The sequence below is a fragment of the Podarcis erhardii genome, assembly GCF_964252035.2.
Source record: "Podarcis erhardii genome assembly, chromosome: 8".
Taxonomy (NCBI): Eukaryota; Metazoa; Chordata; class Lepidosauria; order Squamata; family Lacertidae; genus Podarcis; species Podarcis erhardii.
Window position 1 is genome coordinate 69,583,848 of NC_138499.1, and position 25,161 is coordinate 69,609,008.

Genomic DNA, 25,161 nt, shown 5'->3' on the forward strand with positions numbered 1-25,161 from the left:
GGACCCCTAGGGCTAAACATCTCTGGACTTTTAGGGTAATATTTTATTATCTTGCTTTTTGTCTTTTCCTCAAAGGGCCCTGGTGGAATAGTCGATCTCTTTATTTTTATTCTCAACTTAGCATCTGACTTCTTTCTCTCTGGATTTCAGATTCCCTTCTTTAAGAAACAAAGACTATAACAACAAAACAAAGGCACTGTGTTTGGCTTTTAGTGGACACAACACTTGTGGTAGTGACAAAACAACTATTATCATACAAGGCACAGTAATCTTACATGCTGGTAAATTTTTATAATCATATATAATGCAGTTCGTCTTGTCTACAGTAACTATCATATCTACAGTCTTTATAATTCCAGTCCTTTGATGCTTCAGCTTAACCTTTGCACTTCACTGCATTAAAAGCAGATGCATGTACTGGATTTCCATGCCCAGCCACAGAGTCCCCCATTCCAGCACGCCTAAGTGCTGGGTGATAAAATGAATGGACTCTGCTTAGTGAGCCATGCCCCGCCCCCCTCCCAGGCCACTGCGGATTGGCTCATTTGAAGGATGGGTTTGGCGGGAACCCGTGAGCCTCCATGGCAGCCGAAGGGGTTGGGGAAACATTCTAAAATGGCGTTGTGGATCTGGGCGAGAGAGGAGATGCCGTGTCGGGCCGCAACCGCTGCTCACTGGCAAGACGAAAAGCGGCCATCGCTTGCTGTTTGATTGTTAACACTTATTAAGTCTGTGAACAATCATTCAGCCAAGGAATTTACAGGGTTTTGTTTATTAAGCGTCACATCAACACACAAGGTGGCTTAGCCTAAAGGACAGTGAATAATCACAGATCACCCTGGCAGCTGACCTGGATTTGAGTCTGGCTTCTCTCTCCCAATACTCAACATTGTGGCTATATGGGGCATCCTCACACACTCTTAAGAGTGAAAAGCTGCTATGCAGCTTCATTCGCATCTGGCTGACATCAGGTTCACATTAGGTTTTCCAGGCCCTGTTCTCAGTTTAACCCACAGTATGGTGCTGAAACTGTAGTTTTTGGTTTGGCTGGGGATCTTCACCCAGAGATTGATGAGGTCAATTTTTTATCATGTTCTTTCTATTTTACTTTTCTACAGACTTTGATAACATTGACCCTGAGGGACCGCTAATACAGGTCACAAGATTGTTCTCTGAAGCCCGTATACAACTGTTAACTTTGCTGATTTTCCCCAACATTCATTCAATTTTATCTATTTTGCGTATTTCTTCATTTTATTTATGTCATTTCCCACGCTTAGGATCCAATGCAATGTCCACCGAAGTTAATAGTTCTTTTCCTTTCCATCGCACCAGCCTACAATTGCTGCTGGACTCGACACATCATTTCTCATTCATGTTTTTAACACTTCTTGGTGCTTTATTGAGAAACAATGGGTTGCATAGTCTTTGATGACTTGCATTTTGAAGATGAAGCCGAAGGTGAATACTGAATGAAAGTTAATGGAAAATGTCACATTCTTGGCTGATTTTTCTCTTGAATGAAATTACCTGTTCTGGAGTCCACAGAGAAATATGGCTGTCCTTGGAGAATGCTGTAGACTACCCTGGCACTGTTCCCATAGGTAGGATCATCAGCATCTGTTGCTGTCACTTGGATAACAGAGGTGCCTGACAAAAACAGTGTAGAACCTTGTTAGATTTGTAGCTGTGGAGAGAGGACACAGATCTAACTATGTTCAGTGAATTATAAATGTCCTGCTCTACAGAGTATTTATTTAGGAGCCTGTTCTCTTTCTAATGCTTGAGGAATTTACACACATAGCTCTTAGCACTAATGGGGGTTACAAGCACAAATCCCACCAGACATCATTGGATCAGTAAATAATCTATAGGATAACAGCACTTGTTGGTGAACTGTTAAGACCCACAGGGTGCTAAACTTATCACCTTCTTTCTATTCTATAAGTCCTTCAGCTTTAAAATAAAACTTTAAATCATACTCGGTACTCTGCTACTGAAAAAAAGGATTATATGATGCAGAAGAGGAGAACAATATCATAGGAAAAATGAGAAAGTCCCTTTAACAAACTGCGTTCCAGAAACAACAACGAAATATCTTATGAAATCTGAACAAAGAATCACGACTATTGTAGCAACCAAATTACATCTGGGCAATCAAATTGCATTTATCTAAGTAATGTCATTCCCAAAAGGTGAAAATGGGTTGTATTTGCCAAAAAGCTTAATATTTGGGTGCAGAATTCTGAGAGTTGAAAATCTTAATTGGATGTGCGGTTCTTTGTCTCATTGTTCTTGAAACCTGATGGCTCTGGTACAGGCTTCCTCAACCTCAGCCCTCCAGATGTTTTTGGTCTACAACTCCCACAATCCCTAGCTAGCAGGACCAGTGGTCAGGGATGATGGGAACTGTAGTCTCAAAACATCTGGAGGGCTGAGGTTGAGGAAGCCTGCCCTGGTAGTTTTTATGCATGAATACTAATATAACATCCATGCAATGCTACAAATACCATAGGGCATAATCTGGCCAATATTAAGCAGTTTTGAGTCTCACTAGTTAATGGCAGGGTTGGGCATGTTTTAATATGTTTCTTTTCAATTCAACAGGCCTTAAAAATACTTAGCTGTGGCTGTGTGAAGTGGGAGTGTGTATCACGAGTGTATTTCTTAGCATACTTCCCCCCACATTTATCTTTGCAGTCCTGGGGATTAGATTGTTTAAAAAGATATTGTTATATATACAAAACAAGAAACTTGTCTGGTGTATAATAGAGCTATCACACATTCACCATTCCAAAGAACTTGTAGGTTTATGTGGAGGGAAAAAAGCAAATGAAAAGATGGAAAAGAGAAATGACACATTGTAATAGAATTCAAGAGCAAATGCATATATGCTTGGACAATGTTATTGGGAACAGAAGGATGGTGAGAAAAGTAAGAACCGTTAATGAGGATCTATTAAATATATTTCAGATCTGGCTCTTTATATGATATGATATATTCAATGTGAACGATATTTGTGGCTAGGATTTGAATATTGTTTAATAAACTGCAAAGAGTCAGGAGGTTACATTTTGTGCTATATTTGCTCCTGCAAAAAAGACCAATGGATTTCTTATCTCATAAACCTTTCCAAGTTTAAGGTGCTTTAAAATCAGCTTTGCCTTTCTCTGATCTATGGGCAGTCAAAGTCCTTTTTAGCTCCAGGTGTAAAACTGGCCAGTGCTCATGACTGATCTAATTTACACAGGCTGATGATGGGCCCCTGGGGACCACAGCACAGCTTGGAAATCAATGAAGCACAAGGCTTGTTGCCACAGGTCTTCATGGCTCTGTGCTTATGGCTCTTTCTTTGCTCTTTGTAGTGGGCATATGAATGACAGGTAGCAAGCAGCACACCTTGGTGTAGCAGCAGAGGACTCCCCTAGCACCGCTTTTGCAGCCACAGTCTACTGCAGGCCTGCACAACTTCTGAGCTACACATGCATGGTGGTCCTATTGCCATCTGTTGGGTACTGTAGGATAAATATCTGGCTGTAGTCCTGTTGCTATTAAGGAAGTGCAAATGGGGCAACTGGATGAAACGAAATCAAAACTGGTAAACAGTAAACTAGGGAGGGAGGAATTGACCCTGGCACAAGATGCTGCGAGAACAAAGGGGCTCAAATGAAAATTTAATCCATGGGCCTTTCAGAGCAGCCTGCTCAGGAAGCCACCAATATGTGGCTGTTGGGTTGTGTTCACCTTGGTAGGGTACAAGCCTCAACTACAGAATCTGCTGGCAAACAGAGCAATTGTGCCAGAGCTTCTACCTCTGGAGTGGTTTTCCACTTCAGCAATAAACAGTACAAAGAAGCAAACTGCGCAGCCAATGGGAGGGAAGTTTCACGAGAAGTTTAAGGGTCATACATTTCCTGGTTTCTTCCCTAGACAGCTAGGAAAAACAGAATATAGGCTGAGGGGAAAACTAGACAGATCAAAGAAGGTTCCCTGCCACCTAGGAATCACTATTTTATAACTATCCTACGCTCCACATAGGCTGAAATTAAAATCTAAACTGTAAACCCAGTTCCTGCCCTTCCTTTTGCAATCTTTCGGCTAGGGAGCTGGAATAAAGGCCAAATATTTCTTTAGCATACTTACTGGCTTGTTTTCTATATATTGAAAGCATGTTCTCAAAAGTCCCACTTACCTACTGGTGACATTTCTGGTACCGAAGCAACATATGGTCCATCCAGGAACTTGGGTTCATTGTCATTGATATCTTGGATTTTGATGATAAATTCAGATTCCGGCTCCATCGGCCTGCCAGTCAGTCTATCCAAGGCTTGAGCCCTCAGAGTATACTGGGATCTCTCTTCTCGGTCCAGCCTCTGAATGGCATGGATATCTCCAGTTGCGTCATCAATGGTGAACACAATGCCTGCTCCTTCTCCCGACAGTATGTATTTGATGGATCCATCTCCTCTGTCCATATCAGAATGCAACTGCAAAGAGTAACCATATGTAGTTGGAACTTAGCTCACAGTATATATGTGAAGAGCTATTTAATGCATTTGGTTGAGGACATTTTGATTTTGTGGTAGAGAAAGGCAAACAACTTCTGGTTATCATCCCTGCCACCAACCATCACCATCATCATTAGTGCGCCATGTGTTTTAGTTGAACAAGCTGCTTCTTCCTGCCTTGGTTCTGTGGGACAAAGTAAACAGGTTGCAGTCTTGGAGTTTAGTTGAGGCTAAACTCACTAGGAAGAGTAAGCAGGTTTGACGAAGGTCTGTCATTCACTTCTATGGGGGGAAATGAAGCACTGCACTTAGGAACAACTTTGTGGTTGGGGCAAAACATGCCCAATACCCTTGTCAGTGTTATGTGTGTCAAAGAGTGAGCTGACAGTAAATCACACCGATCAAAGTTGGAGTTAACTCTTTATTAGCAAAAACACAATCTTCACAGACTTGGCTGAGTGTCAGGCTTAATGAACACAGCAGCCCATCCCTGGTAGGCTTTACCCCATGAATCAGTTGCTGAGACTGAAACTCCCCATCCCAGCACCGCCATTTAAGTCCCCTCCTCTCCATAACTTTTTCCAAGCAATTGGAGACTGCAACTGCATGAAGCCCTCTTCTGGTTCTGGGAGACAGAGGATGGGAGCTTTCATAACAGGAGGGGGAGACATCTGTGACTCTCCACCAGCCTGACTAATCTCTTCCACTTGGCCTCCTTCCTTCCTCATCTCCTGCTTCAGCTTCTTCCTCTGATTCTAGACTTCTCTCTGCCACAAATAGAGGACAGTACTCTGCAAAGTAGGGCATATAGTCACTCTAAAAAGGACTGTGACTCTACATCCCACCCACCCCACTCTATTTCCCCATGCCACAAAACTTGAAAGGCCGTTAGCTAGTGAACCCTCATACTACACAACACATTTCTTTTTCAATGTCTAGGAAAGAAATAAGACCGTTAGTTGGCCTGCATTTTTCATACAAAAAGCAACTGCTTCTTTGCATATTTTATGATGGCCCCACACCCCAAATTAATATTTCATTATTAACCTAAGATTAAATTAAAGCAGGAAAGGAGCCTTATGGCAGTGAATTGATTTCATAGAGATTCATGGTGATTGCAGGAGGAAAAAAGACACAGCTGAACTATTAGGAAATGAAAAAGTTGTAACGCAGCTACTGTAAAAGAATAGGGCAAGGTAAGCAGCTTGGAACATCTGAATCATACACTCTAGCACAGCTGGTGCAGATGATAATGCACCCTAGAATATTAGAGGGAATTAGCGAATTAACACACTGCATGGTGGCTAATTAGTTCTGAGTAGGCATTGATAATTTGGGAAGCAACAGAACATAGACAAGCAAAATGCAGTATCAATTATCTTTTACAAAAGGCAAGAAGAATGATTCAATTAGTTACAAGTCTGCTAAACACCTTTGCCTTGTGAAATAATTGAAAAATATTGAGAGCAAAATCACCCGAGGCTTAATCAAATGGCTTATGGGACCGCAACTGGCAACAGTAAGAAAAAGCTTGGGAAGATTCCTTGCCTACCAAAACCTGCCTGCTTCTTTTGTTTAACCTCCTGTATGGGAATAGGAAGAAAATAGCCAGGAAACTAGTTGAGCAGGAAAGTCTCACACCCCAATACTTACGATGTGGACTCAGATGTAAATTCTACCAAGGTCTATGGGAGTTGTGTTTTTCAAAGATTGCAGCAGGTACAACAAAACGCCAATAACCACTTACAGCACTTCAGTGCTTCAATGCAAAATTTGTCCTTCCTGGAAAAGATCTGGACAATGCGTAATGGAACTGTTAGAGTACTGAATTGGGATAAGAGAAACCCAGTTTCCAATCCCTGCTCAGCCATGATGTTTCGCTGATTGACCTTGGGCCATTCACCGTCAGCCTAAGCTACTTCAGAAGGTGATTCTGAGGGTTAAATGAAGAGAGAGGAAAGCCAGGAAGTCCTTTTGAGGAAAATCACAATTGTCAGGGGTTCAGGAGCAGAGGCACAGGGAAGAGAGGAGATGGAGAGCGAGGGGGAGGAATCCGAGGGGAGCGTAGGAGGTGACAGTGGTCCGAGGGACTCCATGAGCCTCTCCAGCGAATCGGAAGATTCACAGAAGGGGGCGCCAGTGGCAAGGGGTAGGGGGTTCCCAAGGGGAACACCCCAGGAGGAAGGGGACAGCAGGGACTCCCAGAGCAGTAGTTGGAAATCAGGACCAGCTTCCCCACCAGAGCGGAGTGGGGGGGAAGAGTCCCAAGCATCGGGGCCAGGGCATTCCCCACCAGGGAGAGAAGACGAGACAGGGCTGACCACGCCTCCATCGGAGAGTCGGACAACGGGGGGGAGGTCAGATCCGGCCAGTGTCCCGGAAGGGGGAAGCAGTGACACAAGTAGCGTGACGGTTAGGAGAAAGGTCACTGGGTTGGCACGAGAGGCAAGTTCAAATGTACAGGAGCGCGGGACAGCAGAGAATGAGGATTGGGAACCGGGTCCTAAAGCCCGCCGGAGGCAAGGGGAGGAGCTAAGCGACTCAGCGTCGGAAGAGTCCAGAAAGGGCAATGCCCCAGCCGGCAGAAGGACCCAGAGGAGGAGAGAGCAGCGCAAGAGGTGGAGCAGGGCTAGGATATTAAACTGGTGTCAGGGGGGAGGAGACTCAGACGGGACTTCGCCGATCTAGAGTGCAAGACGTAGTGCTGCACGCTGTGGCTTTGAAATGGATATTGGACTTTAATAAAGACTTTTGTACATTACAACAGCCTAGCGTTGGTCCTCTGTGAGCTGGGACCTAGAGGCAGCTCTGACAACAATATAAAATGCAATTATTGTGGGTGGAGCATACCCAATGATTTGGGAAAACACACACCGTTGGCTACTCCTACATGACCTTGTGTCTTCTGACGTAGTGGCTCAGAAAAGGTGTCAAGGACATCCGTATCCCACCCTTTCTCGAAAGAGCTTGGAACAAAGGAGTTATTCAATTGTTTTTATTATCGCAACAAAGTAGATTAACCCACACTCTGTGAACCACATGCTCCAGTGGCTCCCATGTCATTAAGGCAGCATCAGCAGGGGCCCTGACAGTGAAATCAGGTGACCATTCAAGCATGATGATCGCTTAAGAACAGACATGAAGGCAGCCTCCTGCCACTCAGTGAGCCAACTGTTGCCATGCTAGGAAATGTCAGGAAGCCAGAGATACAGTAATGCTTATCATGCTGTTTGGTTGGAGGCTGCAAATGTCCGGCTCTCTGTGTTCTTAGAACTGTTGCGTTCGGTCAGGTTTTTAGCGACAGGTTCCGACATTATCTCATTGCTTTAGGAGAGTTGCCGGCTTCAGCACAGTTCCTTTCCACGATGCTTTGGTAGGCTTGAAGTCACCTAGGGGGAATTGATGACATAGCTGCTTCCTATGCCAGCATTGCCTCACCTCCTGGAAAGTGCAGTTTCCCTCTTAGTAGCACACAGCAGAGGAAGCTGTGAGATCTGAGTATCAGTAAAACACATCACTTGGGAAGACAGGAGAACTAATGCTAGTGTACTAGAAGAAGCAAAGATCACCAGTGTCAAAGCAATGATTCTTCAACATCAACTTTGTTGGACTGGTCATGTTGTTCAGATGCCTGATTATCGTCTTCCAAAGCAACTACTCTATTCCAAACTTTAAAATTGTAAGCGTAATGTTGGTGGTCAACAAAAGAGGTTCAAATATTCTCTCAAGGCAAATCTAAAAAAATGTAGTATAAACACAGACAACTGGGAAACACTGGCCTGTGAGCGCTCCAATTGGAGAACAGCCTTTACCAAATGTGTCATGGGTTTTGAAGATGCTCAAATAGGATGAAAGGGAGAAATGTGCTAAGAGGAAGGCATGCTTGGCAAACCCTCACCATGATCAGCTCCTGCCCAGAAACCAATGTCCCCACTGTGGAAGGACGTGGGGATCCAGAATTGGCCTCCACCATCACTTACGGACTCACTTTTGAAAACTGTGTTTATGGAAGACAATCTACTCGGCTACAAGTGATTGCCAAAGAAGAAAAGACGACTTCTAGGCTGATGCTAGTCTGGACCAACCCTCAGGACTACCTTGCAGAGTCTCTTGGATGCATGTGAGCCATTTGATGGAGTTCTACAAATGCACAGAAATTTTCCATAACTGAGAAAGTCATGCTCATGTACAATGGAAGTGCTTCACTGAAGAACCTAGAAGAGTAAAATGGCTAGTATAAAATGTAACTCAAACCGTCTCACCTCCCAGTCTTAGCAGAAAAGCAAACACAGATTTGTGTGGCCTGTCTAAGAGAAATAACTAATCTGCAGCAGAAATTCCCCTTCCCAACCAGGATGTGGTTCCCTACAACAAGTAGGAACTTGTTGGGAATTTTAATTTTGCCTGGTTAGCTGCTATGCTGAGTGGCTGTCCAGTTGTTCATAAATATATATTATAGCACACCCGATGAGGTTCTGCTGACCCCTGCTGCATCCAGGTCTTAGGGCAGGCCTATTGCAAGGTACCGTCACACAGTAAGTACTATTCCCCAAACCCATGGGATATTACAAGCTTGTTAGGCCTATTGCTAGTGCCCGTTATTTTAGCTAGGATGCCCCTTAAAAACCTACTATGTATTGGAAAACAAACAAATGAACAACTCCACTATCTGAGTGGTATTATAGGATCCAGAATAGCTGTAATCTATAAATTAACATGTGCAAATTGAATGTAAATTCATTAGGAAATTGGTCTCTAGTGTCCACCAGTCTAATCAATCTTGATGGTGGACTTTTGAGCTGATACTAAGGCCTGGGAAGGTTCATTTGGGTTGCTAGTTTGATTGTCTAGATGCTGGCACCAGTCCAACTTGTGTGTGCATATGTGTGGAAGTATGCTGGAAGTAAAGGCAGAATGGATGCTCAGTCCTTTGCATCTCATCTAATAAGAAGGTACCATCTGACAGCTTTCTACGTATTCTTAGAAGAGCACACTGCCCAGAATACATGAAATATAGAAAAGGAAGTGAAAGGTAAATCCATACCAGTTGTACATTATGGAAACACAGCATACCAAAGAGATGTTGAAAAACACACACCAAGCAATATGAAATAAAATAATTTTGTACAGTCTTATTTCTATAGTGCTAGAATAGAATAGTGCTAAAAGTGCTGGATAATTTTCCTGATTCAAAAAACAGTAATGGACTGCACCACGCCTCTTTTCTGATCAGCCTGTTCTGTGTCAGTGGGGCTTTAATGAATGCAAGAGGTGAATGCAGTTTCACCAAGCAGAAGGCCTGACCTTATGACTCAGTGAATCTTTGGGGAATGTTGTTCTTCCTAACCTGTCAACGTCCTGATTTTGGCCTACATAAAACCTGCTCCTGCTTTTATTGAATTCAGAAGATGTTGTGTAGGTCACAGTCTGAATCAGCAATACTGCAGCTGTGATTGAGGAAACATATTAGAAAACTCCATATATTTCTGTTTAGCTAAGGAATCTGTTCTAAGCTCATTGCCACTGCAATGAATGGATCAAGTTGACTAAAATGTCGAAATAAGAAAGGAGAACCAGCATTTTGCTCTCAGGGTTGAAGCGTAATATGAGGTCTGTGTTCCAAACAAGAAAGTTTGGTTGAGTTCAGGCAGAATGAGAGTAGGTGCTTAAAAAAACACCACCACCTTTGGCTTGCACCTTTCCTTATCGGATATGCTGCATATGAAAATCGAAGGTGGATTAGGAAGTTGCCTTATACTGTGTCAGATCATTGATCTGTGTTAACTCAACTAGCAACAGCATCCCAAGGTTTCAGACAGAGATGAAATATTAAACTAAGAATCTTCTGCGTACAGTATCTGTGCTTTACCATCAAGCTACTTCTCTTTCTACCACGCTTCTTGTTTGCTGTTGTATGAATTTAATCTGCAAATGGAACCACTGAGCATTGTGTTTGGCCTTCAGTAAGTGCACAGCTTTGTTCATGGGGGAGAAAAGCAACGGATATATTCAGAACTATAAGTTCAGCCAAGCAGAACTGGCTCTAAAGTTCAAATCTTAATCATGAACATCTGGGCTACAGTAGCAAGTAAAAAAAAGGAGCAGGTGCACGGCACAGATGGAGATCTGTATTCCATTCCTAGATTTAGATTTGCCATCCTCTTTCATAACAGAATCGGTGGCAACTTTGGACCTGACAGTGAGGAAAATGGCTGTCCCCAAACCACATCCACCCCAATGTTTTTATGATGATGTCTTATGTTTATGTTAAGCACTCCTCTCTCCCTTCTATGAAAATAGGGAGAGGGAAACATTGACTGCAATGATGTCACATCATGCATATTTTGAACCAAGCATTACCAGCATGATGTGGGTTGGTGGCAGCAACCGTGAGTCAAAATGCCAAGTGGGAAGCAGTCTACATCTGAATACTAGATCCTAGGGCTAACAAAAGGGAAAGGCCACCATGTCTTGCTTAGGAGTGCTGTATCATTGCTGTTGGAGACAAAATAGTAGATTAGATGGGCTCAAGTCTCATTCATCAAGGCAATTATTATATTAAGGAATATTTTGATAAAATGAAACCAGGGCCGTCTTAAGCATATCCAGCGCCATGGTGCGAAGATCCCTCCGACATCCCCCCCTTTCCAGAGTTGCCAACCTTTTTTTAGGGAGGACAGCACTGCTGGCAGGGAAGAGGCGGAGGCTGGATGTGGTGGCTCCTGGCTCAGCTGGTCGCTTCATGCCATGGTGGCCATGGCAGGTGGAGGCTCTGGGCATGGCGCTGCTTTGGCACAGAATGGCAGAGGCGGGTGAGGGCGGTGAGCTGATGCCGGGAGGCACTGCGTCCAGCCTCCGCCTCTTCCTGGTGCCCTCCAGAACTTGGCGCCCTGGTGCCCTGTGCCACTAGGCTCTATGGGTAAGACGCCCCTGAATGAAACTCAAGGGAGAAATGCGCAAACTTTGTCTTTCTCTCTGTCCTTCTCACCTTCAGTTGTAACTATCAAGTGTGCTCCTGCGCCCTTGGAAGTGCCATAAACATGAGTATGGGGATGGGAGAATGTCATTATTATTAACAGAGATGAGACAGGACTGATTTTTTCCAAGTGCCTAAATACACTACCCTACATCCTGGTACACTAAAACTACTGCAAAACGTATTACAAAGGGTGCTGGAAATTACAGCCAGGGAGAGCTGTGCTCACAGTTGTTTATCTCCTCATTGCAAATTCATCCCATTTTGAACCAGCAAACTAAACTGCAGTAAATTAGCCAGCGGCATAGACGCAGGTTGTGAATCTGTGGTGCTATATAGCCACACAAGATACATTAGAATACAAACTGCCCTGTGTGTAGGATACAGTGACTTACACTTAGCGATGACTTTGCAGTTTGGAACTGGAGAGCTTGCAATGGTGAACTTGTGAATTTGTCCCTGTACTAATTAAGCTCAAACTTCAAGAAAGTTCAGGCTTGGCTCCTAATAAGCGCACGCTGTTGCCATAGCTCTCTCACATCACAGCTATCTGTTCTCTTTGCCACAAATGTGGCAGGCATCAGCTGAAGTGACCGGGAGAGCTTCATTACTTCCTGTCATCTGAAACTGAAATTGCAGCATCCTTGGGCCATGAATCCATGGTCCATTTTCCAGGGTGCTTCAGAATTTAGAAAGGGCACCAAGGCACCCTGGAACCTGCATGCCCCAGCAATTTTTCTTGGTACCATTTTCCCTCTTCTCCTTTGGCCAAACTGTTGTTTAAAATGATTGACTGTGGAAACCCACGTGACTTCATGAGTATTTATGACAGTATCATGTCAGATTTAACTTCATGGTATTATTGACAAAATTATATGTGTCACCACCACAGCCAGTATCATTGTGGGTAAATTGAGGCCAAAGGCTGAGAGGCAAAGGAGGCGGCAGCAATGAAGGACACTGAACAGCAGCACTGAAACAATAAGAGAGTGTTTTATCAAAAAGTGGATGTGCTTTTTGAGTATGATATATGATAAGCAGCTTTGTATCAACTGTATTTTAGAAGTATTGAAGCTTTTAGGGTTAAATTCTTTAGCGCTGAATGAAAATGCTGGCAAAATAAAAAACTGGATGAGCTTCTTTACCAGTATTAGCAAATGCTCTTTATTTGCATGCACAGGTATTGCTACAAAATGGCAAGAAAAGCTATGTTTGCAAAAAATAAATTCATGCATGCTTATCTACAAAATTGCTTGTTAGAGCAATTCTGATTCCATAGTAGAGTCCATCTGTGAATTTTTTAAAAGTCAGTATGACACACACACCCCCCAGAAAATACTTGAACTTTACATATATAGTAGTTTAGAAGGTTTAGATGCTGCATCTTAATAACTAAAGCAAATAGACACTGCTGATCTGCCCCAGAACAGAATTTAAAATCAATGAGACCACTTGGGAAGTAATCTGAGGAGAGCATACGATGCATTAAGAAATATGGTCAGATTTGTCTTCTTGTACTGAGAAACTTTAAAAGCACTGTATGTTCATTTTAACCAAGCCAGCCATTGACATTACTGAATGCATCCAGATAAATTAAGAGTTTTGCAAGTTCAGAGACAGCTCTTTCTCCTGCCACCTGAATTACTTTTAATTGGAGTCACTAAGGTTGGGACTTGGGATTGATGTGTAAGTATGAAGCCACTGTACTGAGTGAGGCCATCAGCTCATCTAATCCCACCCGCCCCCCCCCCCCCAGCCATGCAACCTGAAATCCTTGTAAGTGGAGGAGCCAAGATTGAAACTGGGGTCTTACATAACGTCATTGAGCTATGGCAACTCCAATATATTATGCATGCAAAGCATATCACTGAGGAACTCTGGGAGTTCTCATAGGGTGCATAGAGTTCTCTCTCTCATGTACAAAGACACACAGTTCTCCGAGTGGAGAACAAGAAAAGCATTCTGGTATATCCTCACATAACTTCACTAAATATAATTTTTCTTTGGGGGCGGCACCAGTAAAGGATGACTTCCAGTCTGAATGATTTTGCAGGCTCCAAAAAACCAATTCCACATAGGCTTTCCCAGACCCAAGCCCATGCTTAAAGTGGCTCTTTGTATCTCATCCCTTGCATACTGATAGTATATAAATAGAGAAACTATCATTTTAGTTCATATTCTGATCCCAGGATGTGCAGATAATAAGAGTGCAATGTTTATTAGATTATTGTTCTGGCAAACGTCAAACAAGAATGGACAATGAACGATGTAGGTTCTAGGGGCATAGTTGTTATAAGAATAGAATGATGGGAAAAAGTAATTAAGCATGCCAGTGTTCTACGAGACAAGAATGGAAGCTGGTAGACTTTGATGTCAAGAAGCTGTCTGGCAAAAAAAACCTCCAAATGCATACCCTGGCTTTCCTTTGACCAAAACGTCTTCTAAGTAATATAGGAAACACAGCTAAGTGTGTTTTCTCCAGGTCTCAAACAAAGTTAAGGTGGAAAATTATTCTCAACTTTGCATGTAGCCAAGAAAAGCAATATTGTTAAGTAATATAAGTGGCTTTACTTTACTGTCATAAGAACGCAGACATTCATGAAAGACAAAGGCAGACTAGTGATTCAAGCTATCATATATTGTGTTTATTTTTCACTGCCTGCTAGCCATTTGAGAATTCCCCCCACTGCCTGCTTTTATATAATGTGCCACTGAAATTACATTTTGAGTGTGTTTATACTGCTGTTCTAAGTCGGAACTTAATCCACAACATCCAACCGCAAGCCAACTTGAATCAAAAGAGCCATCACAGATGGAAAACAAGAACAAAAAGGTGAAAGCTTGAGTTATAGGCATGAAGAAGTCATTCTAAGGAGACACTCACTGCCAAAAGCCCCTTTCAGGCATTATAAGCTTTCCTATCTGCAGAAATTCATGCTGTACCTGTTAAAAAAGTCACTTAAATAATGCAGACTCCAGAGAGAAAAGCCCTGATAACACCAAGGAAAACTGAACAAAAAGAGTGTACAATTGAAAAAGAAATGAACAGAGAGGTTTTTACTTTCTTACATTAGGCCTTGTACATTCAACCAAAAATACAGGGGCAAAGTTCCCTCAGAAATACATAGCAAATCAGGATATTTACCTTGGTGAATATCATGTGGTCCTGCTAAGCCACACCTGCAATAGTCCCCCTCTTGGCTAGTTGACTTCAACATTAACCAAATTGACCCTTCAACCACAGAATGAGCCTCTCTTCTGCATCTCCAACAGTACCTACCTACTGAATCCATGGGCAGGGGGCTATTCATAAGTGCAATGTCAGGGGGTGGGGCTCTTTGTGGGGGGGCACTCTCTTCTCCTGTTCTGCTCTATGTGGAAGCTATTCCTGTCTGCATGCTCTGTAACATCTAGGACAGGCACGTTCAGCTTCCAAGAGACTGCGATCTACTCCAGCTGTAAATAAACTGGCAGTGATCTATCCATTGGATTGACCAGAGTTGTTGAATTTTTTGGGGAGGAGGCTTCACCAATGATGTTGAGCTTTTTTTGGGGGGGGGGAAGGAGGATCCCACAATCGACCATGATCGACCACAGACACATCACGATTGACCGGTTGGACATAATAATATAATAATTATTTATTATTTATAGCCTGCCCATCTGGCTGGGTTTCCCCAGCCACTCTGGGCGGCTTCCAACCGAATATTAAAAACACAATTCAGCATTAACTGTATAATTACAGTAAAAACACAATACAGCATAACATCCCTGATCTAGGACAACTTGCCCAAATTGGGATGTCAGTACATTATGAGTTTCCCCACTTTTGCTGTACATGGTTGCCTGCCCCTGCTAAAAGACAGGGAAATGCAAACTGCAGTGACATGAGGACAGTGATGAGCTATCCCAAAATATGTTGTCTTCTGTTGCAACTGCACATTTAATATAACATGCCCACTTGTGCTGTTGCAACTACTTTTCCCCTCCCTGCCTCCCTCCCTCCCTCTCCTAAACCAATCCCTTCTGTATCAATATAACCTGCCTATGTTCTGAACCCGGAGCTCTTCCTATAAAGACAGCCAGAGAGTTTGTAAGGGTGACATCAATTACACCAGATAATTGTTAGTACTGATCTTTTGGAAAAAGGCAAATCATCGATAGCCTTTCAAAACAGACATTATTCACAGCTCAAGGTGACACCCGTCGGAAGCTCTTAGGAACTGAAATAAATTAGGTGTCCACTGATACACTGCTTGAAGGAGAACAGCCTGGAAAACCTGTGTGGTGCCAGATCTCCTCTTCTTCCAAATTCCTCCTCAAAAACCACCTCTTGGGTGGAGACTTTGGCTTAGCCGCTTAGTCCTACCCCAGAGCCAAAGCTAAGTGCATTTGTGCATACCCATTTTTTTACCCTCATCAGTTCCAGCAATCAAAATTTAGATTGGAAGATCCTCAGGAGAAGTGTGTGTGTGTGTGTGTGTGTGTGTGTGTGTGTCCTATTATATATTTGCCATTTGGATCCCTTCCAATCGGGATTCAGGCCTCATCATGGGACTGAAACTGCCTTGGTCGCGCTGGTTGATGATCTCCGGCGAGCTAGGGACAAAGGTGAGAGCTGTTTCCTAGTTCTGCTGGATCTCTCAGCGGCCTTTGATACAATCGACCATAACATCCTTCTAGACCGTCTAGAGGGGCTGGGAGCTGGGGGCACTGTTATACAGTGGTTTCGCTCCTTCCTCCTGGGCCGTGTTCAGAAAGTGGTGGTGGGGGATGAGTGTTCAGACCCCTGGGCCCTCACTTGTGGGGTGCCTCAGGGTTCCGTCCTCTCCCCCATGCTTTTTAACATCTATATGAAGCCGCTGGGAGAGATCATCAGGGGGTTTGGACTGGGTGTCCATCAATATGCAGATGATACCCAGCTCTACCTCTCTTTCAAATCAGAACCAGTGAAGGCGGTGAAGGTCCTGTGTGAGTGCCTGGAGGCGGTTGGAGGATGGATGGCGGCTAATGGATTGAGGTTGAATCCTGACAAGACAGAAGTACTGTTTTTGGGGGACAGGGGGCGGGCTGGTGTGGAGGACTCCCTGGTCCTGAATGGGGTAACTGTGCCCCTGAAGGACCAGGTGCGCAGCCTGGGAGTCATTTTGGACTCACAGCTGTCCATGGAGGCGCAGGTCAATTCTGTATCCAGGGCAGCTGTCTACCAACTCCACCTGGTACGCAGGCTGAGACCCTACCTGCCCGCGGACTGTCTCGCCAGAGTGGTGCATGCTCTAGTTATCTCCCGCTTGGACTACTGCAATGCGCTCTACGTGGGGCTACCTTTGAAGGTGACTCGGAAACTACAACTAATCCAGAATGCGGCAGCTAGACTGGTGACTGGGGGCAGCCGCCGAGACCACATAACACCGGTCTTGAAAGACCTACATTGGCTCCCAGTACGTTTCCGAGCACAATTCAAAGTGCTGGTGTTGACCTTTAAAGCCCTAAACGGCCTCGGCCCAGTATACCTGAAGGAGCGTCTCCACCCCCATCGTTCTGCCCGGATGCTGAGGTCCAGCGCCGAGGGCCTTCTGGCGGTTCCCTCATTACGAGAAGCAAAGCTACAGGGAACCAGGCAGAGGGCCTTCTCGGTAGTGGCACCCGCCTTGTGGAACGCCCTCCCATCAGATGTCAAAGCGATAAATAACTACCTGACATTCAGAAGACATCTTAAGGCAGCCCTGTTCAGGGAAGTTTTTAATCTGTGATATTTTAGTGTATTTCTGGTTTTTATGGAAGCCGCCCAGAGTGGCTGGGGAAACCCAGCCAGATGGGCGGGGTACAAATAATAAATTATTATTATTATTATAAGGCAGCAGTTTGGCACTGCAGACTACAGCGGCACCATCACAGCAGCAATGGAGGGCTGCAGTGGCAGGCGGCCCAGACGAGCCACAGGGTAGCTCCTCAGCAAACATCCTGCTCTGCCACCCACTGCCATCGCCACTGCCCACCTCACCAACGACAGTGTTTCAGCCTCAGCAGAAGGGGGAATGTGGAGGGAGAGCTGCCTTAGCCTGTTGCAACTGTCTCACCTGGGCTGCCGGCTGCCACCCATCTCCACCTAATATGTAGGTCTAAAGGAAGTGGTGTGGGTGGGTTTGTTTGGTTTTGGGCAAAATCTAATGGGAGCAGGTGGGAGACTTGGCAAGATCTACATGGATTTGGAGGCTGAGGAGGTCTAGGGGGCACTTGAAATGTTGGGGAAGGATTGGGGTGGTAGGTAGAGTTCACACTCCTTTGTACCCCTGACATCGAAGATGGAAAGGAAAAGCAGGGGGAGGGTCGCCAAAGATTGTAAGGGTCAGGGCAGGCTATGCAACCCTTCCCGTTTTCAATCTCCAATGGGAGTTGGGCATGGCAATGTGACAATGATGTGATGTGATTGACATGTGGTTTGTTCTGCCCACCTGTCAAAGTTGGCCCATTGGGTACGAAACAAAAATGTTCACCATCCCTGGTCCAACGAGATAGTGGTGTGGGATTTGATGAGAGTTGGGTGGTCTGCTAGCAGGTAAGGCTGTAGGTAAGGCTGCTGAGCATCCTGTCTCCGTGACTTCCCACACTGTGGAATGGAAACACACACCATCATGTGATAGACAACAATCTCATGACTGAAAACACGGAGCAGGAATCTTAACAGGCATAGCCCTGTGTGTGTGTGTGTGTGTGTGTGTGTGTGTGTGTGTATCTATATCTGAAAGGAAGCAGGGATAATACCTGAAGGAGCATTATCACACTCAACATTTAGCCTGGACACTGAGATCTAACTCCGAGGGCCTTCTGGTGGCTCCCTCACTGCGAGAAGTGAAGGTACAGGGAACCAGGCACAGAGCTTCCTCAGTAGTGGCACCCACCCTGTGGAACACCATCCCATCAGATGTCAAGGAGATGATACCTTTAGGAGACATTTGAAGGTAGCCCTGTATAGGGCAGCCTTTTAACGTGCAATGTTTCATTATGTTTTCATATATGTTGGAAGCCACCCAGAGTGGCTGGGGCAACCCAGTCAGATGCGCGGGGTGCAACTACTGCTAATAATAGTGATGGTGATAATAATAATAATAATAATAATAATAATAATAATAATAAATACTACATACACATTTTTGTTTAATATGGTGACACCTTGATCCCCCCCCCCCGCATGCCACTTACCTTTCCCACATACAAAGGATCCGTTCCAGTGTATTCTTCCAAAACGAAGAATTGGTTCCATACCCAGCTCCTCTTCATTCGCAGATGCAGAAGCAAGTTGTCCGAGAGGCTGCCTTCTTGGCCTTTGCTGGGTGGGCTGCTGCTCCCAGATAACACAGCCGTAACGAGGTTCATCATTAAGCAACAACTTAAAGATATACTGAGTCCGAGCCACTTCCTCGCTCTGTCCATTTTACACGAAGTTCGCGTTGCCATACCAGGGTTGTTTCCAAAAGTTGGAGCCGGGTCCTTTAAAGCATCCAACAGAAAGGCCCCTGAAATTCCCAAGGGCAGTCTTTCAGTGATATGAAGCCAGCCACGTTAGGGACAGTAGTTTCCTGTGAAGTAAGAAAACAAACACCAATCCTACTGTTCAAGTTTCCATCAAGGAATTTTGAGAGCATAGTTTCTTTCCTTTTTTTAAAGAAAAAAGAATGGGGGTGGAGAAAGAAATATGTTTCATGCAGTATTTAATCCCTCTCATAAAACACTGATAACAAGTTAATCCTCTTCCAAAAAAAGAAGGCTCTTTGCTTATAGCATGCATACTACACTCCCAAATGAAGGTAATGTTTGATTAGCTAGAAAGGAAGACTCTGACGGTATGCTAAGGTAGGTGCCAGATCTCACTATATAATTGATTGGCTTGAGTGAACAGAACATTTTTGAGAGAAATATTTATGACCAGACAGCACAGGCAGTATTTCGAAGGAGGATTCACTTCATAAAAGTTATAATAGATACCGATTTGACTCTCTTTCTTTCCTCCCACCCAGCATCCTTCTGCAAAATTCTGCATGTCACCTCACATGTATATGCATGCACACAAATATTACAGACACGCTGCAATGCTTTGATTCAATTTTAGCAGCTGCAAATTATTTCTCACTTTATTCTTTTAGCACCCAACCTTCCTCTGCTTCAAGCCAGGCTTCACACTCTGCTGCCTGCTCTCTGAGGAGTTGGCCACCGCAGCTAATGTGACATTTCTAGAATTCTGAATAGCCAGTTAATCATTATATCTGTCACAAAAGGTCTCAGGATGCTGATAGCCACATGCTACCATAGCATATGCCTCAGTGAGTCAAGCGAACAACTTTTTCCCCCCTTCCACCTTGAGCCTGAAAGACTCATTTAGACCAAGGAATGTTGACCTCCATCAGAGGAGACTTTCTCATCAGTCAAAGATCTTTTGTTGTCATGAAGTTAGATTAGCTGGTGACCTCACTCAGGCCATGTTTTGTAGCAGTCTTTTCTTCCCCTGTTTTGCTAAGTTTAATGAGGTGGCACTGCACTTTGCTACTCTTGTCAGTGCAGTTAGCAAACATCCTCTGTGTGTTTCAGATGTTCATTTTCGGGAGGGGAGGGCCCTTTGTGTCCTCTGAGGGCAAGTGAATTCTTTACAAAGCCTAATATTGATCTTTTTTTAAAAAAAAAGTCTTTAAAGTCTATTACGATTTCACTCTACTCTCTGTTGTGAAATTAGGTTTCTGTTTTGACAGACCGCTTAATGTTTTTATCTAGAGATGATGGTTTTTTTAGAATTAAAAAACCCCCCAAACACCCCACATATGCAGCAGGAGGTGCAGCCAGGCTCATCAAACTCATAACAGAAGCAAGGGCTATTATGAAATGATTATGATGTGCAAAAATATGTAAATATTAGTGGAAACTTATGAACATCCACAGATCTAAGCTGCTCCCCACAGCCTCTCTGTATCCATTTCTCTCACCTCCCAGACACACAACTCTTCTTTTTAAAAACAGATTGGTATCTACAGCAGGAGCCAGGAATCTTGAGGGTGTACTCAATGCTAATGTGAAAGTAGTAGAGGGGACATGTTTTGTTTGTGAGCACCCAGAAGCACCTATCTGACTGGCTGTTGTTTAATGCAGAACTGGAAAGGTCCGTAGGCTAGTTGGACAATAAAGTTGGTATATTTTCTCTCACACATCCCCGATCACACTCAAGTGCATATGCTCATCACTCATCCTATTGTCCCTAGGCATTATACTGCTTTTTACCACAGCATTCCATGTAGGGTTCTCTGGCAGCTTCTATAAGCTATTAGGTGTCAGGAGAGAGACACACAGGGAGTCCAGATGCTGCCTTGTCTCCTCAAGTGACAGCCAAGTCCAATGTCTAGAGAGGAGTTGATTGCAAACAATATTGAGCATGGCTGAATTTGTTTTGTGAAGTAATTCTGGAACAACTAGCTTCCATTCCTGGATGCCACCTGGAATTCTCCTCCTCTCCTGCTTCATGGGTGACTGATGAAGATCTTACAATACAACATTCTCAGGGTGACTCAGGGTGAGAGTTCTGTATGGTGGCATGCGGCAAAATTTGTGTCCTGGATTTTGAGGGAGAAAGGTAGAAATGTCCAATCTACAGACTTTTTGAGTAAGCAAGGTATGTTGAGCCATGCGTGCATGAAGTTTCAGCTTTCTATCTGTTGTGAAAGCGCCTTAAGAATTTTGATACTCCTGTCAGCGATGTGAGTCAGTGAGTTTCACAGATTCCCTTACTGACAGCACTATCAAAATTCTTAAGTATGATGATACTGATACAGCTATGGATATCTAGGCTGCTGTATTTCATCTCCTGTGGAAATCTATGTCAAAACTTCCATCAGCTTTGATGGACCCGGACTGTTCTCTTTGTGTTCCCAACAGACACTTGTTCAAAGGTTTGCAATCAACCCTCCTACTGATCCCCATGGCAAAATGATCTTTGAATATGAGTCACCAGAGGTTCTGCTTAAAGTCATCTTGCAAGCAGTCTTGTTTACTGAACATCTGTGATCGTCAGCAAAGCTTAGGATAATAAAGAAAACAAATGATCAAGCATTAAACTCATTCTCACTGGAAACAGTTTGCTCATGCCAGTAAAGTTAATTGTAAGATCATTCTCTGTGCATGAATCCTTATGCAGCCAGAACAGCACCATCCCTGCACAAGAGGAGCGAATCAGCACGGTTTTCAAAAGTACAATACTGTATCTCTCTCTCTCTCTCTCTCTCTCTCTATCTATCTATCTGGGGACACAAACAACAACAGAGCTCAGTGAGGATTGAGCATGCTTTGTGGGTGTGGAATGCTAAATACCTGTTGTGGGAAAAGATGGAAAAGTAGGGGAGAGGGGGAATGAAATCCAGGATAGGGGCATGACTGGTTGGCTGGCATCCTAAAGAGCAGCTGCCAGCTTCTGACATCTCCTCCTAGTCTGATCCTCTGACCACTCATTGTTGTCCCACCACCAATACCCTGGCTGTGAGCCTTCTTTCCTGGGGGTTCCCTGGGGGTCCCCCATCTGGTGCCTCCCACCACTCCTCGGCATCCAGCCAGTCCTGCTATTTGCTGGAGCACTTGTGCAGTCCAGGGCCTGGCCCCAGCACCGCCCACCAATGAAGGTGAGTGGACTTCTCTAGTGAATTAATTTATGTACCATTACAGTATAAGCTGGGGATGCGGGTGGCGCTGTGGTCTAAACCACTGAGACTAGGGCTTGCCGATCAGAAGGTCAGTGGTTTGAATCCCTGTGACGGGGTGAGCTCCCGTTGCTCGGTCCCTGCTCCTGCCAACCTAGCAGTTCAAAAGCACGTCAAAGTGCAAGTAGATAAAAAGGGTACCACTCCAGTGGGAAGGTAAACGGCATTTCCGTGCGCTGCTCTGGTTCACCAGAAGTGGCTTAGTCATGCTGGCCACATGACCCGGAAGGTGTACCCTCAGCCAGTAAAGTGAGATGAGCGCCGCGACCCCAGAGTTGTCTGCAACTGGACTTAACTGTCAGGGGTCCTTTACCTTTACAGTATAAACTTGGAATATCGTGGAAACAGGGATTAACACTTTACTAATTTTTCTTTGTAAAACAAAGAAAATAAATGCATTTTACTAAATAGGATAAAAATAGCATAAAACCTAGCCCCCATGACAGCTCTCCCAGCAGCAGCTGTTCTGCCATTCTAGAGATTGGGGAAGGATGTGAAAGGGTGGCAACGGCGGGGATGGGCTTTGCCATAAGGGAATTATTGGATTATGGGAGCCAAGGATCAGGAGTTATGGCTTTAGCCCTGTATGTTCGAGTCCATTAACAAAGTTGGTCCCCATGAAATCTAGTTGCTGACAAGGCCAATCCACCGAAAAGCGCCATAGAAACAGCAGCAGCACTTAACACCACCAATATTTCTCAGTAGGGAGAGGAAAGCCTTCAATTTCCTGGAGGTCATCTAGATTAAGGCTGAAATCCTATGCACATTTACCTGTGAGAAGCCCCACAGTGGGACTTGCTTCCAAGTAAACATACATAGGTTTGCCCTATTAAAATAGAGTAAGATATACATTTTACCATACATTAATAAAATGTCTTACTGATTCCTTAAAAATAGAACCTGCCTTCACACAAAAACAACTGCATAATTTTTTTTTTGGCATTCATCAAGAGGAGATCTTATTGGAAAGGGCATAAGTACACATTGGTTTTGATTAACTGGATTACACAAGCCTTTTGAAAATCATCTGTCTCGTGTGTGTAGTATTTGCTTATTCCTGCCAAACACCCAGTAGTTTGTCCATTGCATGTTAATGCAGACTGGTGCAGTAACTTGGGGGAGAAGCTTTCAGTGCTTCGGTGTGGATTATATGCAGAGTACCCAACAGCCTTATAGGATCGTGCTCCTTCATCAGTATTATTACTATTTTTAGTTGTTTTGATTAATTAGCAGAGCAAAGGTAAGATGCACTCTGCATGCATGCATGATTAATATAGCCATTTAGTTAGGTAGTAAAAAGCAATTATAGGTCAATACATACACTCTTATAATCAGTTGTTTTTTTAAAAAAAATAAAGGCACTCTTTTGCATTTATGCTGTATGGTAGAGGATGAATTGGAGCTTTGCTAAGGGAACACGTGTGAGGGATGAGCAGCATCAGTTCCTGCAGTATTTCCAATTTGCCCATTTTCAGCTGATCATTAACACATATCTTTTGGACTGGGAGGTCTGTCATTATATAGAATTGAATTTAACCATTAATGATAATCCATGCCTGATTTGGTATTGGGGGGGGGGGAAGGCATATGCTTTTCTTTTTTTCCCTTTTTTTTTGCAGTTAGCAACGCGGTAATTTTTTGGTGCAATTCGTAACTGGAGTAATTTTGCTCAGCTGTACTGTTGATATCCTGTCTCTCAGTCCTGCCACCCTCACAGGAATGCTTGGTGGGTAGAGGCGGTTCTAGGGGGCTGTGACCAGTGTGGTTGCATCAGACCCAGAGCAGACTTCGCCACTATTGCTCCAATGGAAGGCAAGAGATTTTGAGTGCAGTTCTGTGTATGAAAGCTATTTCCAGGAGGGAATCAGGAGTGCCATATTGGAAGAATCATTTCAGTTCAAATACTCTTTTAAGCAGCTTCAGGGTTTTTTTGTCACAGCCCCATGCTCCTGAAATAAATGCATGCATTTCATATATTTAGGGTTGACATTATACAAATACAGGGTGATTTATAATGAAGTATACAGTATGCTTCATTATGAATCACCCTGTATATCTAGGAGCAAGTCCCATTGAACCCTATAGGGATGACAACTGAGTAGACATACATAGGATTGTGATGGAACTCCCCATTCAAATGTCAACAGAACCCAACAGTTGCACTGATTATATATTTCTCCCCCCCCCCAAGTGCCTGCACTTGCATTTCAACAGAACTCCCCAAAATTACCTCTACACCCAAGTTTTTCTACCCCTGCCACATCAACACACATGCATTCTGGCAAAAGTGGGTGGTATTTTACGGCAGTCCTTAGACTAGACCCATAGAAGTTAATAGACACGATTCACTTAGGTTCATTAATTTCAGTGGGTTTTCTCTGAGAAGGACTTAGCTGAACACAAAGTTAAATACTCCAAACATAAATAAAAAGCATTTGGGGGGGAGTGGCAAAGAAAACTGTATAGGATAGCAGAAAAGATGTCCAGAAGCCACTTAGTCACTGGAAATATATTGATATTATTGTTGGGGACTGGACAAAGCTGGACCATCCCTTTGGAGGGGTTTTTTTTTGGGGGGGAGGTGTTGAGAAGCTTGGCAGGGCTATGACCCTTTTTGCCTGTAAGAAAGAGGGGCATCCCTTAAATGCTCCTTTGCCCCCAGTAACCAGTGTCCCTGTGGTCTCTTCAGTACAAGGATGACATAATAATAATAATAATAATAATAATAATAATAATAATAATAATAATAATTCTGCTCTGGAAGGTAGGACACAAACCAATGGCTTCAGGTTACAAGAAAGGAGATTCCGACTAAACATCAGGAATAACTTTATGACAGTCAGAGCTGTTTGACAGTGGAACAGTCTCTCTCGGGAGGTGGTGGACTCTCCTTCCTTGGAGGTTTTTAAGCAGAGGTTGGACGGCTGTCTGTCATGGATGCTTC

The 25,161-nt window shown here is 44.0% G+C and overlaps 1 protein-coding gene across 4 annotated transcripts in view; it reads right to left on the minus strand.

Annotated features, from left to right (window-relative positions):
* CDH20 (cadherin 20) overlaps nucleotides 1-25,161 on the minus strand; it is a 156,165-nt gene that overhangs the window by 28,328 nt on the left and 102,676 nt on the right. For all 4 annotated transcript variants that reach the window (XM_081873013.1, XM_081873012.1, XM_081873014.1 and 1 more), the window contains exons 2-4: nucleotides 18,688-19,064; nucleotides 4,193-4,487; nucleotides 1,531-1,650 (exon numbers count right to left, since the gene is read on the minus strand). In XM_081873013.1, the coding sequence (XP_081729139.1) occupies nucleotides 1,531-1,650; nucleotides 4,193-4,487; nucleotides 18,688-18,942 (670 nt within the window). In that variant the 5' untranslated portion in view covers nucleotides 18,943-19,064. The remainder of the gene's footprint in view (nucleotides 1-1,530; nucleotides 1,651-4,192; nucleotides 4,488-18,687; nucleotides 19,065-25,161) is intronic.